Source organism: Ambystoma mexicanum, chromosome 5p, assembly GCF_040938575.1.
Source record: "Ambystoma mexicanum isolate Mex_15411 chromosome 5p, UKY_AmexF1_1, whole genome shotgun sequence".
Taxonomy (NCBI): domain Eukaryota; kingdom Metazoa; phylum Chordata; class Amphibia; order Caudata; family Ambystomatidae; genus Ambystoma; species Ambystoma mexicanum.
Window position 1 is genome coordinate 145,425,570 of NC_090930.1, and position 19,121 is coordinate 145,444,690.

The 19,121-nt window shown below is 46.1% G+C and overlaps 1 protein-coding gene across 3 annotated transcripts in view; it reads left to right on the forward strand.

Moving 5' to 3' along the window:
• The window catches only part of ARHGEF9 (Cdc42 guanine nucleotide exchange factor 9), a 1,787,868-nt gene that overhangs the window by 1,361,733 nt on the left and 407,014 nt on the right, over positions 1–19,121 (forward strand). For all 3 annotated transcript variants that reach the window (XM_069612543.1, XM_069612544.1, XM_069612545.1), the window contains one exon: positions 13,850–14,029. In XM_069612543.1, coding sequence (XP_069468644.1) covers positions 13,850–14,029 — 180 coding nt within the window. The remainder of the gene's footprint in view (positions 1–13,849; positions 14,030–19,121) is intronic.

Below are 19,121 nucleotides of genomic sequence, written 5' to 3' on the forward strand. Positions count from 1 at the left end.
TTGCCTTCAGTATGTTGGCAATCTGGCATAGGAGATTTTATTTGATTTTATTTGACACAGCATGGCAACGCTTAAGCATCAGGTGCTGTATTGGATCTTCTGGCAGTGCCTGGGCATGTGAAACTGTACTCTGCAGATGATGACTAGTCCTGGCATAGCATGGCACTGCATAGACCTTTCTGACTGACCTTGCATTTTATGGCAACACCTGGGGATGGGAGGCTGCACCAGGCATGTAATGTCTATACCTGGCATACCATGGCAACAATTGGCCATGTGATGCTCTATCTGCATAGGAAGGTGGTTATCCGTGCCTTTAGTAGTTATGATTTGATATGCTATGATAGGTTATTTATAACAGGCTTAATACCCAGAGGTGTCTAAGCGCGGACCTAGGGACCGAATCTGTGTGGCTCTGTGTCGTCTTGCTTCCAAGGCAAGCACGTTTCCCCTGAGCTATACTCCCAGTTGTGCTGGGTGTGCCCTTAGCATGCTATGACTGCACCCAGGCATATCAAGGAAGCAACCCAGTTAATATACAGTTACTTTGATTGTTTTAGTAGATACATGTTATTTTATTAATACACATAAGTGATCATACTTAATGTAATGTCATCTTGGTCAAATGTCTTATGGTGTCATTTCCTGTGGAGTCAGGTGTCATTTGATGTAACTTTCTCTAAAGCCTTTAGGTGCAGATGTCACTTGAAGTACCCCTGACATTTAAGTGAACTGACATCCATGTATGTAAGCCAACATGGCATGCGTTGTGTCCAACACTGTAAACATGCTGATATTACCCTTTCTGGTGGTTTATCATTATGAAATCCTGCTGGGGATCAATGAGATGCATGATTCTCTGGCCCGGCAGGTCCACTGACTCCCTGGAGATTCCTAGCCAAAGAGTCAAGATGCATGGGTTCCCCTCTTAGCATAAAGTGGCCGCCATCCTGTTTTGCTTTGGTCAGACCAGGCTGTCAGACCAGTTCCCATAGACCAACTGCACCAGTATGCGCTGGGCATCTATTGGCAATCAACAAATAAATAAATAAGTAAGTAAATAAATAAATAAATAAATAAAATCAGCTGGATCCTCTATCTCTTGTCTTCCCAAGTGACACCAAACATATGACTAGTGCTGTTTCAATTAGTGATTCTAATAATACAATCCTCCATTGGGGTTCGGCAGGGGGGGGGGGTAGGGGTGTTCATGGCAGGGTCATTCACTCTGGAAGGTCCACTTAGTGATGAGAATACTTGTTTTCGAACCTCGACGATCACCGCCATTGATCCATGGGTTAATGACCCAATATGGACCGGCTACCTTCTCTGTCACTGCCTGGAAATGCCCGCCATCATCACCATAAGGAAGCAAGATGGCCGCAGTAGAGTGGGCCATCCCATTTAATGATCATAATTCACTAACTACTGGGTGATTTTGTGGGTTCAGATAATGGCTTTGCTCTGCGCAGCTTCTTACATTTGTTTTTGCCTGGTATGATAAAATGGAGTCTCAACAGTGCTCCTAATGGCCATCCATTCCACCCTCATCATAGGGCTTGCTTGTCCTCCAAATTCTATTTCACATGGTCTATTTACGAGCTAGCAGTATTCTGGAGGTAAATCTGCCAGAATACCACCAAACGGATTTTCTGTTAGCGCCACTTGGTCATGTGGGTTTACCGCAGGATTACAAGTGTTGGTAGGCAGTGAAATCCCCATTAGACTTCATTGGGGATTTTTTGTGGAATTACCACTGGCCTTATTACAAGTTTGGCAGTGCGAGGGAAAAAGGGGAGGTAATTCTGATGCCTCCATTCTTCCTTCACCCACGGCCACACTACAAGTTTGGCGGAATTGGTGGTAATTCTGGCGATTTGTTTTTTTTAGGTAAAGTGGAGGATCTACCGCCAGCATGAAGCTTGTTCCAGGAAAGTTCATGCTGGTGGTAGATCCTCCACTTTACCTCCAAAAATTGACCGAATTACCACTGGGTAATTCCGTTAGTGGTAATTCCATCAAATTTGTAGTTTGGCCATGGGTGCGGGAAAATTGAGGTAACAGATTTACCTCCACTTTTTTTACCACACCACCAAACTTGTAATGAGGTCCAGAGTGACTTTGAGCTCAGGGGTCCTCTGATAATTGATATGAGAGGTTATTTATAGCGTGCTTAATACCCAGAGGTTTCTAAGCATGGACCCGTGGATCGAACCTGTGGTGCTCCGTGTCCTCTTGCTTCCAAGGCGAGCACGTTGCCCCTGAGCTACCCTCTCTGTGATAGCTTCAATTCTGCTCATGCGACATTGTTGCCATGATGAGATGGCGTGGGGGAGGGGTTGAGTGATGATCCCTCCACAATTACAGATGCCTTCACCAGCTATATCCTCATTTCCTATTCAACACAAGTGTTGAAGTGTATAATCCTACAACGTTTATTTTTTAAAACTTTTACTATGTGCTAAATTGCTATCTAAGTCATTTCAAAGCATAGGTGGGGCTGTGAGAGTTGTGACCGTTAAGTCAGAATTCAACATTCTAGAACTTTCCTAGGGGGGTGGGAGAAAGGAGTAGGTCAGAGAGAAGCTGGGAGGGTAGGGGGGGGCTCATAGCTAGGCCCGGGGGTCGCATTGAAGCTGAGCCCTGAGTCTGCATTCCAGAACTTGACTTTGAGGAGGCAATGAGAAAGGCCAGCAAAGACAGAGGGCGATAAGTGAGGAGAAGTTTACAGCTGAGAATGATTGCTGCCATCTGGAAGGGTGAGAAGGGGTGGGGGATACTGATGAGATGAGAGCATCTAGAATAGGTACTGTGGATGTCAGGAATTTGAGAGGGGGTGGGTCAAGCATTCAGCCATCCAGCAGGGCTTATGGGGGAAGACAAGGAACATAGCACCGGTGTCATGATCTCTGCTTCCAAAAGGTCAGGGTTTTCCCAACTCCCTTGGAAGCAGATCCATAACCCAGGTTCCGAGGGCCAACCAGTCCCAATTGGGACCTTTTGGACCCAGTCCTGGCGCCAGTGGCACCAGGCTCATAAATGTGCCCAGTCCCAGCGCTGGAAGCGCCGGGCTCATGATGCTTGGGTGGACTTACCTGCAGCAGACCATGCTGCTTACTTGCCTGCCAGCTGAGCCTCTGATCCTCTTCTGTTTGGAACTACTTTTCCTGTTGGGTGGGGCAGGAGCCACTCCCTAGATTCAGAACACTGGAACTCTTCTGGAAAGCAGGAACTCTTTTCTTACCTAGGCGTGGCTGTGGAAGGAGACACCTAAGCACTACAGGAGGCTATTTAAACCACACCCGGTGGATGAATCTTGCTTTGCGTTATTCTGCATCCTCTGCAGCAGAACGCTAATCATGTCTTCTGCATCGGATCCTGGGCCTAAGGAAAAAGGCTTACCATCCTGAATCCAGTCTTCAGCAACAGCTATAAAGACAAGAAAGAACAGGTTAGCATTACGGTCTTCAGTGACAGCGCTTCTCTTACCTGGTCCATCGGCTGTCACCAATGCCTCGCGCTGCATTCCGGCATCTGAAAGACAAAGGCTTATCTACTCTTCGTGCGCTCCGGAGGTCTTCACACTGCATTCCGGCATCTGAAAGACAAAAGCTTACCGACTCTTCGCACGCTCCGGAGGCCTTCGGCGCTGCATCCTGCATCTGAAAGACAAAACAAGGTGCGTTTAAAGACATTGGGGAACTTTGATACTCACGTGCCATTACTCCTTTCCACATCAACCCCAGTGGGTATTCCGGCACCCTGCAGCCGCTCCGAACTCGTACCTGCAAAATAAAAGACAGTTAGAGCGCATCGTGAAGCAGGCAACAAGCGCTTACTTACGTGCTTCCAAGCGCTTCTATTCATCATACGGACTCCATCTTCAACTCACTTCAGCCCGTCATCCGCCATCGCCGGAACCTGCAAAACAAGAGACATCATTGCTAAAGACTTTAAAGACAATAGAATTACTCGAAACTTACCGTTCGTGCAGTAAACGACGGACAGCAGTCCTCTGAAGTCAAGAGGCCTGCGCTACCGATCCAGTGAAGAAACTGGTTACAGCACCCTGCCCCGAGGCAGATGGAGAGCTCGGCATTCACTTACCTAAGGTGAGAGCGTTAACCTTTGGGGGTCTACAGGAGAGCAAAAAAGGGAAGAGATAGGGACACCCCAATAACCCCAGTTCATTAATCCCATATTTTCTGTCTGCAGACATCTTACTCTTGAAGTCAGGCATACAGTGCACAGAGGTCCAGCCCAAAGAGCCAACCCGGTGCTACACATCACCTTTGAAGATACGGTAGTCGCCCAGTCAAGACCGGCGCCTCTGCGAGAATCAGGTGAGTGTTACAGAACGCAAAGCCTACCGCAAAACTCTCGCCCAGGCGCTATGGAAACCTCGGATACTGACCATCTATCCCGGTTACTTGGGGAACTAAGGGCAGAAGTGCATGCAGCTCGTCAGGAAACGAATGCTCTAAGAAGGGAACTAATTATTTCCAAGGAGAGAACAGACGGTCTTGCTAGACAATTGCTACAGTCACAAGCCGGACAAACCCCGTTACCCGCATCAGGGGCAAATCTTCCTTCAACATCCTCTATGAATAGATCAACCTACCTGGGAATGTACCTCTGGCTCCGCCCGAACGATTTTCTGGTGACCCAAAGAGGTTTGCAGTATTTATCAATCAGTGCCGGTTGCACTTCTTATGCCGGCCAGCAGCCTTTCCAACTGATCAAGCTAAAGTAGCTTTTGTACTTTCGTACCTTAGTGGCAATGCGGCAGACTGGTCGATCCCTCTAGTTAATCAAGATGATCCGGTTCTCCATGATTTTCAAGCCTTTCAGCTTAGTATGGAAAAACTGTTCGCAAGACATTCACAGGGGCAGGCCTTGGACAATGAGCTTCTTTCGTTGCGACAGGGTAATCAGGACCTTTTGGCTTATATTGCATCTTTCAATAGACTAATAGTGGAAACTCAATGGCCTGAGGACAAAAGGATTACGCTGTTTTACAGAGGTCTACGTGGAGAGCTCAAAGACGTTTTAGCCCAAGTAGTAAATCCCCCACAAGACTGTTCGGATTATATAGACTTGGTCGTTCAAATAGATCATAGACTGCAGAACAGGAAGGCCGACCGTTCCAAGTTTGATGCTCGAGTATTTTCCAAACCGCCAACTCCTTCCAAAGGAGTAGACTCCGGGGAACCCATGCAAATCGGGGGTCTGAAAGGTCCTCTAACACAAAAGGAGCGGGAAAGGAGAAAACAGTTGCAATTATGCCTATATTGCGGAAACTCAGGGCACTTTCTTCGAGACTGTCCGGTGAAACCTGCCAAGAAGGCAGTAGGAGCTGCAGTTACCAAAGTTACAAACTCTGAGCAGGGAAACGACCTCGCCCGACAAGAATAGAGGTCCTCTTGCCGAGCGTGAAAACCAGTTCCGTGACCTCGCATTTCGTGATACCTATGGTCCTCATTAGCCCTGATAATCCGGATCGATTACATGCAATTGAAGCTTACGTCGACAGCGGTGCCATCGGCAATTATGTGGATCATGAAATGGTTTTGAGGATGAATCTAACTCTTTGTCCCAAGGCTGTAAAGGACGTCATTACTACAGTGGATGGTACGGAGATAGCCTCTGGGCAGTAACGCATACCACTCAAGAGGTGACGCTAGTAAGTCAAGATGGACACCATGAGAAGATCGTGTTCGATGTGATCAAGGCCCCTCAGTTTCAGATTATTCTAGGAATACCTTGGTTAGAGAAACACAATCCTCTGATCGATTGGCGAGCAAGAACGGTCCAGTTTCCAGAATGTGCCTCTACTTGTCACCCTCCACCTGGTGTTGCACTGGCAGCAATTTCTTCAGAGACTCCCCAGTTACCTCCCGAATACCTTGAATACCAAGATGTTTTCCGGAAGGATCAGGCTAACACTCTACCTCCTCATAGGTCTTATGACTGCCAGATAGACCTGATACCTGGATCTACTCCTCCTTGTAGTAGAATTTATGCCCTCACCGAGCCTGAGAACCTTCACCTTCGACAATACCTGGATCAATACCTGGCGAATGGGTTTATTCGTCCTTCCAAGTCCCCTGCTTCTTCAGCTTTGTTCTTCATTCCAAAAAAGGAAGGAGACCTTAGAACTTGTATCGATTATCGCTCCCTGAACCAGATCACCGTTAAGAATAGATATCCGTTACCTTTGATCCCTGAACTCCTGGACCAAGTCAGAAAAGCATGCATATATACAAAGCTGGATCTTAGAGGAGCTTACCACTTGGTACGAGTAAAAGAGGGCGATGAATGGAAGACGGCCTTCCGCACCAAGTATGGGCTATTTGAATATCAGGTCATGCCCTTCGGACTTTGCAATGCCCCGGCCGCCTTTCAATATTTTATGAACGATGTCCTCAGAGAGCTCATAGATGTGTGTGTTGTTGTTTACATTGACGACATCCTCGTTTATTCTTCATCGGAATCTGAACATCGGAAACACGTGAAAATGGTCCTCGAAAGATTGCGTCAACACAAACTTTTCGCTAAGTTGGAAAAATGTGTTTTCAATGTGACTGAAGTTGAATTCTTGGGATTCATATTATCACCTGGCGGAGTACGTATGGATTCAAAGAAGGTCGATGCAGTTCTCAAATGGCCATCACCATCCTCCGTAAAAGGTGTGCAAAGCATGTTAGGCTTCGCTAACTTTTACCGCAGGTTTATCCCCGAATTCTCTCGAATAGTCCAGCCCATCACTGCCTTGTTAAAGAAAAACAAACGTTTTGAATGGTCTACCGAGGCGAAACAAGCTTTCCAGGATTTGAAGACTAAATTTATCTCTGCACCAATCTTAAAACACCCTCGCCCCGAACTCCCCTACATCGTGGAAACTGATGCTTCAAGCCTTGCCATGGGGGCAGTTCTATCACAAAAGGACCCGGTAACCAATCAGTTGCATCCCGTGGCATTTTGGTCCCGCAAATTCTCGCCTCCTGAAATCAATTACACGATTACTGACAAGGAACTTCTGGCTATCAAGTCTGCCTTTAAGGCTTGGCGGCATTATCTGCTGGGGGCCCGACACACCGTTACTGTGATTACGGATCACCGAAACCTGCAATATTTGAAAACCGCAAAAGCCCAATCCTCTAGACAACTCCGTTGGGCATTATTCTTTGCCGAGTTTGACTTCATAATTACCTATCGACCTGGTACAAAGAACGGTAAAGCTGATGCCCTTTCTCGGATGGGAGTGGAAGAACACTTGATCAACCCTAAACCTGTACCAATCATTCCCGAACAAAGAATTCTGGGTGTAATCGCCACAGAATCCATAGAGGAAGTTAAGGATAAAGCCAGGCAACTTGTAACTCCAGCAGACATACAAAATTGGCATCTGCAGGGAAAGGACTTTGCAGTAAAGGACAACTTATTGTATTTCCAAGAACGATTATACCTACCCAGCACAGATTTACAGAAAAAAGTAATCTCCTGTTATCACGATTCTTTTATGGAAGGTCATCCCGGTATGGCCAAGACCTCAGAAAAGATCAAGCGCTACTTCTGGTGGCCGTCTTGGAAAAAAGATATTAGAGACTTTATAATGTCTTGTGGAGTATGCGCCCAAAACAAGAGTCAAAAGGAAAGACCAGCAGGCCTCTTACGCCCTATTGACATCCCACCTCGCCCTTGGCATACGCTTTCTATGGACTTCATCACCGATCTACCTCCATGCTCCGGATACAATATGATTCTAGTAATCGTGGACTTATTCTCCAAGATGGCGCATTTCATTCCGCTCAAAGGCTTGCCAACAGCAGCAACTCTGGCCCGAGAATTTCTCGAAAACATCGTCCGACTACATGGTTTTCCTTCGGTTCTAATTTCGGATCGAGGTAGTCAATTTATTTCTCATTTTTGGCGAAGTTGCTGTCGGTCGGCTCAAATTGATGTGAGACTATCGACCAGTCACCACCCTCAGACCGACGGACAAACCGAGAGGACCAATCAAACTCTGGAACAGTATTTACGCTGCATGCTGCAACAAACTGAAAAAACTTGGAAAGACATCCTTTGGATAGCCGAATATGCCTACAATAACTCTGTCCATTCGGGAACTGGGAAAACACCATTTTTTCTTTTGTACGGCAATCACCCTCGAACCTCGGAGTTGGATCCCCTCCAAGATCTTGAAACACCAGCAGTAGACTACCTGCATTCTACAATCACCCAAGCCTTTAAGGAAGCTGTTTCTCACCTTCAAAGGTCTAAAGAACAATACAAGAAAGGAGCAGATCAACATCGGAAGGAAGCCCCTCAATATCAAGTAGGGGACCAAGTCTGGTTATCCACCAAATATCTACCTCTAAAAGGGCCACGCACATTCAACCCAAGATACCTTGGTCCCTATTCCATCACTACCATGATAAACCCAGTAGCGGTCAAGTTGGACTTGCCCCCTCACATGAAGATACATCCGGTCTTCCACGTCTCTCTATTAAAACCTGTGCAACCTCAAACCCGACTAACTAAATCTCCAAAACCCATCCTAGTTGATGGAGAACTCGAGTTTGAAGTCAAAAGCATTCTGTACTCCAAGATCTCCAAATCTAAACTATTTTACCTAATTGACTGGAAAGGCTACGGCCCCCAAGAGAGATCCTGGGAACCTGCTGAATATGTCCAGGATCCTCGCCTAATCAAAAGATTTCACCGAACATTTCCTGACAAGCCAAAACCCCCGGAGAAGCCCGGTTTGGGAGGGGCCTTGAGGGGAGGTACTGTCATGATCTCTGCTTCCAAAAGGTCAGGGTTTTCCCAACTCCCTTGGAAGCAGATCCATAACCCAGGTTCCGAGGGCCAACCAGTCCCAATTGGGACCTTTTGGACCCAGTCCTGGCGCCAGTGGCACCAGGCTCATAAATGTGCCCAGTCCCAGCGCTGGAAGCGCCGGGCTCATGATGCTTGGGTGGACTTACCTGCAGCAGACCATGCTGCTTACTTGCCTGCCAGCTGAGCCTCTGATCCTCTTCTGTTTGGAACTACTTTTCCTGTTGGGTGGGGCAGGAGCCACTCCCTAGATTCAGAACACTGGAACTCTTCTGGAAAGCAGGAACTCTTTTCTTACCTAGGCGTGGCTGTGGAAGGAGACACCTAAGCACTACAGGAGGCTATTTAAACCACACCCGGTGGATGAATCTTGCTTTGCGTTATTCTGCATCCTCTGCAGCAGAACGCTCATCGTGTCTTCTGCATCGGATCCTGGGCCTAAGGAAAAAGGCTTACCATCCTGAATCCAGTCTTCAGCAACACCTATAAAGACAAGAAAGAACAGGTTAGCATTCCGGCATCTGAAAGACAAAGGCTTACCTACTCTTCGTGCGCTCCGGAGGTCTTCACACTGCATTCCGGCATCTGAAAGACAAAAGCTTACCGACTCTTCGCACGCTCCGGAGGCCTTCGGCGCTGCATCCTGCATCTGAAAGACAAAACAAGGTGCGTTTAAAGACATTGGGGAACTTTGATACTCACGTGCCATTACTCCTTTCCACATCAACCCCAGTGGGTATTCCAGCACCCTGCAGCCGCTCCGAACTCGTACCTGCAAAATCAAAGACAGTTAGAGCGCATCGTGAAGCAGGCAACAAGCGCTTACTTACGTGCTTCCAAGCGCTTCTATTCATCATACGGACTCCATCTTCAACTCACTTCAGCCCGTCATCCGACATCGCCGGAACCTGCAAAACAAGAGACATCATTGCTAAAGACTTTAAAGACAATAGAATTACTCGAAACTTACCGTTCGTGCAGTAAACGACGGACAGCAGTCCTCTGAAGTCAAGAGGCCTGCGCTACCGATCCAGTGAAGAAACTGGTTACAGCACCCTGCCCCGAGGCAGATGGAGAGCTCGGCATTCACTTACCTAAGGTGAGAGCGTTAACCTTTGGGGGTCTACAGGAGAGCAAAAAAGGGAAGAGATAGGGACACCCCAATAACCCCAGTTCATTAATCCCATATTTTCTGTCTGCAGACATCTTACTCTTGAAGTCAGGCATACAGTGCACAGAGGTCCAGCCCAAAGAGCCAACCGGGTGCTACACATCACCTTTGAAGATACGGTAGTCGCCCAGTCAAGACCGGCGCCTCTGCGAGAATCAGGTGAGCGTTACAACCGGAAGAAATCAAAGCAGATACAAACTGTATCAAGAGAATGGTGTGCGCGCCTCGCCCATAACATCATACGTTAAGATAAGGGCCAGTCACTGGATGGCTTCTAGACTTGTGCATTATCTTAATACCGCAGCAACCACTTCTCAGGTGCTTTGGGTTCTTTGGGATGGTGCTGACAATTCATAAGCAGTGTAGTTTTGACACAATGCCCTTCATATACCTCGTTCGAAAACAGTGACCACTCGTGAGCACCCTGGTTGGTTTTTTAAGCCACTCAGAATGCTCGGAAGCTGGGCTGTATTCATCAAGGACAGCCCGCGCTCTGAGCACCTCTCCCCATCGTATTTTATTTACTTTTATAGCACAGCCTATGCCCCAGTGACAGTCACAAAGGCGCTTATCCACTGAAGGGGAAAGAAAAATAGACTCGTAACAGAATAAATTACAGAAACTTAACGTACTTAGAGAAGTAGAAGGTTTTCTAAAATACACTTGATTTTCTTCCTTCCATAGAAATTCTGGTAGTGAATTCCAGAGGAGGGACGACTGAGCTGAGAAGGAACTGCCACCCCATTTTGTTAGTCAATACTTATGAGGGAGCGATAAATGTGCATTTGAAGAGCAAAGGGATTGACAATGGACTTACATTTTCAGCGTTCTAAAATGCCAGGAGTTATGTAGCTCCTACTCGTAGCCTAGAAGAGCCTGGTTAGTTTGCCACCAGGAGCTATGTTTGACTCATCGGGCCAACTGGTGCCATAGATGCATATCTGTGCGAGAGTAGCTCTGACTGTTTGTGAGTATACCCTAAGGAACATATACAACACGTGTAGTAGCCATTTAAATCATAAAACAACGAGTTGGGGGCAGATCTCTCTCTGCTGCAGGGGCCTCCCTCTTGAACAGCCTTCCTGTCTCCCTGATACTTGAGGAGAACCATCTCCGGTTCCGGAAGCACCTCAAAACCTTCCTCTTTGCCTCCACTTTCTCTCCCCCTCTCCCCTGCTAATACTACTGAAACTGCACTGAATCTGCATCTGGGCCACTCACCGTTCTTGGTCCTTGGCCCAACCACTCTCCCCTGCACTGCCTCCTCGGCAACCCCTGCACTGCGGGACTGTGTCTGTATCCCTACAGCCCCCTCTTCCCAGCACTTGTCTGCACTTACCTCGCACTTGCCACCAGCTGGCCCTTGTTGTTTATCCTGTATGCTGTATGCTAATAACCCTGTACTGCACTTTCCCCTCTCCCTTTCCCTTTGCACTTTTCCCTTCCTCTCTACCCTTGCGCGATCTGAATGACACCTGGCCTAATAGGATCGTTGTCTGTTTCCCCTTGTCCCCCCCCCTGCCTCGTCGCGCCTTGAAACACTTGTGTATTGGCGCGTTACAAATGCCATATCATATATCATATCAGAATGAGTAATGAGGAAAGGGTTCTAGTGAGCCTCTCAAATGAAAGTTAAATGTTCAACGTTCTGTATTCTAGCTCCTCGTTACCCAGAGTTAGCGCCTGATTACTCTGTGATGTTGGATACTTGGAGGTGCTTTTAGACCCGGCTCAACAAATCCTTATTCTATCCATGTGTTTTACTTTTTGTAGGGCAGAATACAGGGTATTGTGTCGTGGAGAGCATTATGTTCTGCGCAGGGGGCTTTTAATGTGTTCCTTTTAGCAGCTGGAAGCCAGTGCAGATGTACTAGTGCCACCCATGTATGTGCTTTCCTAGAAGGTTTGAGCAGAATGCTAGCAAACACATTTTGAATTCTTTGTAGACTTAATAGTAAAATATTTGGGAAGACCCACGTAAACTGAGTTACGAGACTGAAGTTGAGTATGCAGGGTTTGAAATTGAGATTCGATGAGCGGGAGCTAAACCAGCTCCTGGGTGTCGTGCATCACCCTGTATGCAGGAACTACCACAAGGGATTCAGGAGCTACTAGACATGCTCCTTTAACTTTTTCTCCATTTTGTATGAACCATTGTGTTTAAATGTATATTAGATGGGTTCTAATTCTTCTTTATTAACGTTCCAAATACTCAAGGTTAATGTCACATTTACATATTCGGAAGGCACCAATTGGCCCTAGGAGCCAAAAGGAGCTCCTGGTAGCTGTTGGTGTCAAGCTAACCAGGCTCTACTATGCTAGAAGCAGGAGCTAAATAGCTCCCAGCTCCCCTCAATTTCGAACCTTGAGTATGTACAAATTGATGAATCACATGGACAGGATGACTAGAAGAGAGCAGGTGTAATAGTTTCTTTAGTTGGTTTCTTTGGAGGAAGCAGCGAAAAACTGCCTTTCTTACCTGGCCCCAAACCTGTCTGTAAATGGTGATATGTGTAACAATGCATGCCGTAGTTGGGTAGTTGACAACAACAATAAAAAATGAGTGGGGAAATAGTGCCCTCTTGAGGGGCGTTCCACGGTATTCTTGAAGACATGGATTCTAAGGAAGTCTATACTGCGGATTGGAAACTAGCGAACCTACCAAAGATTCATGAAATCATAGGTCATCCTCGGATGAAGGGGAAAGAAGTGATGGACGAGAATCCTTGACCCAAAACTTCTTAACCACTGGAAATTAATCTGGCTAAAATTCTATTCCATCACTTTTGTCTTTGCCATTTCGAAACGTTCCAACCAAATGCAATTCAGCCTTTATCCCAACCTCAATGGGGACAGTCCAACCCACAAGACTTGCGAGAACACTGGAGGGGTCGAAGCAAAGATTGGTGTTTGGGATGAAGGCAAGAAAGAGGAAAAGAATTAAAGATTTGGAGAGTGGGGAGCAATGAATGTACTGATGCAAAGAGAAAGGAGTTGATGTGAAGGGGATGGCGGGTGGTGTGGAAAAGGGGAATTGTTATGGTATTTATTGAGCACAGGCCTAGCTTCGAGAAGCACTGGACTACTTTACAGAGGTATACAACAATTCAGATAAATAACGGAGTGCTTTATAGGGGTATGCAACAGTACAGATGCATAACGGAGCGCTTTTCAGAGGTAACAACACAACAGATATTCAGTGGGGGGTAGCATATAGAGGGACACAGAGGAGGGGTACAGCTGCACAGGGTGGCGTGGAGGCTAGAGGCGTACAGCGTCTAGCAAGTCAGTTGGCATGCGGAGCGACGTGGTGGCCTACGTGTTGAGGAGGAGAGACTCCTTGAAGAGGAAAAATAAAGGAGTTTTTAGTATAATGGGATGAAATATGGTATATAGTATATATTTTTTCAAAATGTGTATGCTAGAATTCTGCTCAAACCTCCTACATTATATGTATAGGGCGAGAGAGAGAGGGAAGTCCACTGCATGAGCACCTTCCGGTGTTCCAGGGTTCGATTAGTTTGAGATTGGTTGAAGACCAGGACTAGAAGCCACTAACACCTAGTATACATTTGAACCAGTCGGGCCCAGAAGGCAGTCGATTCCGACATGCTTTGCGGAGGTATGGCAAGGCTGAACTTCATTCCGTCCGACAAGGATGTTAAAAAGAACAGAAAGTAGCCCCGATGAAGCGCGTCATGGCGGCAGGTTGCATAATGAGACGGGACAGTGATGGGAAAAGGGCTGCAAGGCGTGCACCACTTCCGATGGGGGTCATCTGGCGATGCGCCTTTCTTGGGTTCCCACTTACCTGCTCCTGTCTTGCTCTCCTTCCAGGGTTACCTCAAGCAGTGTCGGAAGCGGAGAGACATGTTCAGCGACGAGCAGCTGAAGGTCATCTTCGGCAACATCGAGGACATCTACCGGTTTCAGATGGGCTTCGTCCGTGACTTGGAGAAGCAGTACAACAATGAGGAGCCGCACCTCAGCGAGATCGGACCCTGCTTTCTGGAACACGTAAGTATTGATTTAATACAGTAATGGCAATTCATGAACTAAAGCTAAATAATATGCCTTTTATGATGCCTGCCGGGTAATCGGTCACAGCGGGCCCAAGCAGCGGTTGATGTGTGGGGGGAATGGCATGGGTACCTGGATGGTCCCGGGGTTCCGATGCCATTGTCTGTGCCAGGTGCAAAAAATGTACTGTGATTAATGCTATGCACACACCAGTGGCCAGATATGGCGTCTGCCATGTGCAAATGGCCTTAATGGCGCAAAGTAGCAGGAAGACTCCACAGGTATCGGAACCTTTCTGACCGCACCAAAATCTGGGACTGTGGTTTGCCTGCATGGAGAATGGAAAGATGCGGGACATGTTGCTCGCGCCCCCCCCTGCTCCGTTTGACACACCTCAACATCAGCAGTGGAACATGAGGCGAGCTTGTCTTGTCATGGTTGACCGGATCAAGGCCAATTTTCACCCTAAAGAAAATGATGGCAAAAATGTTAATTCAAGCGTGTGAACTTCTGAGAAAAAAATATCAGCTGTTTTTCGTAACCTCTGGATCACTCGACTCCCCATCTCTCAAGATTCTGCCGAGATTATTAATATTTGGGCTTCTTACTCGAGCCACCATTTTAAGGGTTTCATTTGGAATTATGCAGAAATTGGGTAAAAAAAGCTGCTTTTAAATGTTGCTGTTTTTTTGAAAACGTGAACTTTTTGAACATCCTGCTTCACTTCGCGACCTCACTTGTCCTCTCAGATTTAAAAAGGACCTGAAGACGCACCTTTGAAACAAAGGAATTGACTCAGCTAACTGGGGCTCTAAGTGAACACACTTCCCCTTGTTGCTTACCTGGAAACATGTCGCATGTTCATTCAGAGGCCCTGATACCTCCCACCCAGAAGACAGCCGCACCGCACACCTGCTGCAAACAAGCACAGGCTTGTGAGTTTGCCCGGAATCCGAGCTAGCAGAATTCAGGAATGTTCATCCCACAAGACATCCCTGGAAATAGACATGAGATGGGGTAGTTCCAGAGCAGTGGTCTCCAAACTGTGGGGCTGGCCCCCATAAGGGGCGTGTGGCCCGAAGGGTGTGGGGGCGGGGGCGGCAAGAGGCCCTTCCTAAAGGGAATGCAGTGACTGATTTTAATAGAAAATACAAGCAGAAATGGCATCTAGGGGGGAGGGGCGGGGGTTGCAGCCATCTTTCCACTCACGGGGGTGCTCAGCAATGTTGGGGTTTCAGCATAACAAAGTTTGAATACCACTCCTCTAGAGGGAGGCAGGCAAGGAAGATTTGAGGAAAGGGGGGAGAGGGAATAGGGTTAGGGGGAGAAAGAGAGAATGAGGGAGAACCAAAAGGTTCCAAGAGTTATTTTACTTGTTCCATTTCTCAGCTTCTTTAATCCTATGCTGCGGGTCTTTGACGTGCTGACAACCGTCTGCACATTCAATGTGTCATACGATAACAGCAAACGACCCCAAGCGGTGGCTAGCACGTAAAAGCAGCCATTGTAATGGGTGTTCTGGAACGCTGACATTATTGCATTCAAGAAGCCCAACTAAAAATTGCATTTGCTTACTTATTTGACTTGTGTTAATTCTTGAATTATCTCATTACGTTACAGTCTTTGAGAAATTCAAATTGCATGTGCTTATACAGCACCCACCTGGATTCTATCCTGTGGCATGTCTCTGGGTGGCATGAGTTCCTTTTCAATAGCACTATACAAGTTAAGTAGGCCATTAAAAAGGATGTGCTTTTATCCCCCCCGTCCCCCCACGATTCAAGCCTATTGTTCTGGTGTTTCGGACTTATTTTATTGTTCAATAGGCCTAAATGAAATTACATATGCTTATACAGAGCCCAGCAAGTACAAAGTCAGGAATGATTATGTTGTGAAAGACAAGTGATTGTCATTGTTTGTGCTTAGACAGAACCTCCAAGATCTACACCCATGATCCTGAGAGGGTTTTATCTGGTGTTTATCTGGTGTCACTTCAAGTACAGTTACCTTATGGAAGTTAAGACAACTATTAAAAAAGTACGCTTTTTGCAGAACCTATACGCTTCTTACACTAAAGAACCCCACACAATTCAAACCTGCACCATTTCATTATGTTTGAGAGTCACAAGTTCTGGGATGCACTATGAAAGTTAAGATACCCGATGAAATTGCTTCTGCTTATACAGCGCCCACTAGGATTTAAAGCTATGATGCCAGCGGTTTCCCTTGGAACACCATATAAGTATAATGTGCTTATATAAGCTCACCAAGGTTCAGCTCTATGACCTTCATATATACTTTTTTGTTTTTCATAGTTTATTCGGTTAGATCAATACTTCATACCAACGCATACCAAGATCCTTTACCATATAAAAATATCTGAACATTTTCTAGATTAAATATATTCTTTTATATAAGAACACAATTTGGCATGTTAAAATCTTTAGATTAAAACCACTTCCTGGTTTCCGGTAGCTGAAGATGTTCTTGCTGCAAAAGACTGTCTTTGTTATGTTATGTTATGTTATGTTATTGAATTTCTATAGCGCTACAAGCCCTGAGGCATCCAAGCGCTCCATCACAAGCAGAAAGGTCAGTGAGGACAACCGAAGATGTAGGTTAGATGAAAAGTTCTGTCTTCAAGAGTTTCCGGAAAGCCAGGTGATTGCTCTCTGTACAGAGCCCTAACGGTAGATTATTCCAGGCCTTAGCCATGAGCACCGGGAAAGAACGTCCATTTCCACGCGCTTTCTTAGTCCTTGGCACCTGCAGACTTAGAGTCATTGTAGAGCGCAGATTTCTTGCCGGTTGATATATCATGATTTTGTCCTTCAAATAATTAGGGACTGTTCCATAGATGCATTTATGACCTAACGTCAATAATTTAAAGGAAATCCTGGCTGATACTGGGAGCCAATGTAGCTCCCTTCTTGCGTTAGAGGTGGGTTCATGCCTCTTCATACCGTATATTATACGTACAGAGGCATTTTGGATTTTCTGCAATTGCTGTACGTCTTCTCTACTAGCCCCCCCCAACAGAGCATTACAATAGTCAAGTCGTGGCAAGATAACGGCTCTGACCAGTTTGGCTCGGTTGTTTTCAGAGATAAGAGGGGCGACCTGCCTCAATACTCGTAGATGATATTGGGTATTTTTTACTATAGCATCCACGTGTGCGCCTGCATCCAAGGAAGCCTCCATATAAACACCTAATGTTTTTACCTTGCCAACAACTTCAATAAAGCTATCATCAACCTGAAAGCCAGTGAAAGCCTTAGCTAGTCCCTCTCTCGGTTTATTGGGCCCGTAGATCATTAGTTCCGTCTTTCCTGCATTTAGGCATAGCCAGTTTGTGGTCATCCAGTCTTTTATTACACTGTATAACTTATTTAATTTGAGTTGGTCTGCTTGATGGTCACCTGAAAGTTCCATTGACAACTGGAAGTCATCTGCATAGTTGGTGAAAAAATAGCCCAACTTCTCCAGTTCTCTGCATAGAGGGGCAATATAAATGTTAAAGAGCAAGGGCGACAGACAAGCTCCTTGTGGAACGCCACAAAGGATAGTCTCTACTTCCGAGAAGGCCTCGCCCCAATGCACCCTGGAACTTCTACTCTCTAAAAAAGATCTCACCCAGTTAACAGTTTCAATGGCCAAGCCGCCGGTATCCCACAGTCTGTGTAGTAGAATCTTATGATCTAAAAGATCAAAAGCAGCACTGAGATCAAGTAATATTAACAGGCCTAATCTGCCTTTCTCAATTAGTGATAGCATCTGCGTCTGGAGATCGACCAAGGCGCTCTCTGTGCCATGGAAGCGGCGGAAACCCGATTGCCTCTCGTGCAACCTTCCCGTGTTTTCAATATATGATTGAAGTTGAGAGGTAGCAACCTTATCTACCAGTTTCAGAAAGAAAAGAGTGTTGGTAATTGGACGATAGTTAGCAGCATCTTTAGGATCCAAGCCAGCTTTTTTTAGAAGGGGGGTAACAGCCACTGATTTAATGGCTTGTGGAACTGTACAATGCCTGAAAGAGGCGTTTACAAATCTGCACATAAATGGTGCAAAGATGTTTTGATGATCTAATATGATTTTCGATGGAATCAAGTCTCCTGGACAACTGGTAGGATTCATAACTCTCATGATGTTTTCAATCTCTGCCAATGTGATTTCAGGGAATTTAAAACCAGTATCCATTGGTTTTTGCTCCTCTTCTTGTGGTTCAGTGTGATTGATCATATGGTTAAAATTGACCTCTTGAGTTAAAGTAGGGTTTATCTCAAGGGTTTGTTGAGGTAATTGCCTCCGAATTTTATCTTGGGCGCATGTAAGTTTATCAGAGAAGGCTTTTTGTGTTCTAACACAGTCCTCTTTAGTGGGGATAATTGAGTGATTTAAAACTTCCGGTTTTTCCCAGGACCTAAAAAGGCGAAAAAGTTCCTTGGTGTCATTATCAGCTGAAGCTATTTGATCATTGTAATAAGTCCGCTTTGCTTCCGCAATGGCGTCTTTGTATGTTTTGGCATGGGTTTTCCAGATAACTCTGTTTGCCAAATTTTGGTCTTTGCGCCAAGCGCGCTCTGCTCGTCGCTTAGTGGCCTTCAGTATAGTTAACTGTGGTAAGAACCATTTTTGTTTGTGGTTAGATTTTCTTATACTTTTTAATTTCATAGGGGCTACTGAATCCAATAAGATGGCCATTTTGGAATTATATTTTTCCACAAGGTGGTCCGGATGATCGGAATCAGTTGTGGCGGACATGAGTGAGGACAGGCATTCTGTTAGAATTTCTGTAGTAAGTGCCTTGTAATTCCTGTGCATTATTTTGCGCGGCAGCTCATGTTCATGCTTTTGTAGGGGAGGAAGATGTATTAGACTAGAGACAAAAAGATGATCAGACCATATACAAGGTGTGGTGGTGATGTTTGATAAGACAATATTGTAACTCGCCAAGGTTCAGACTCTTATTCGTCCGCATCCCGGCCCATACCAAATATTTGCCACCTCCAAGCATTGCATGTTGGCGTAATATTGTCAGGGCAACCGCCACAGTGCACACTTTAAATGTCAATTCTTGGGTTTTTTTGTA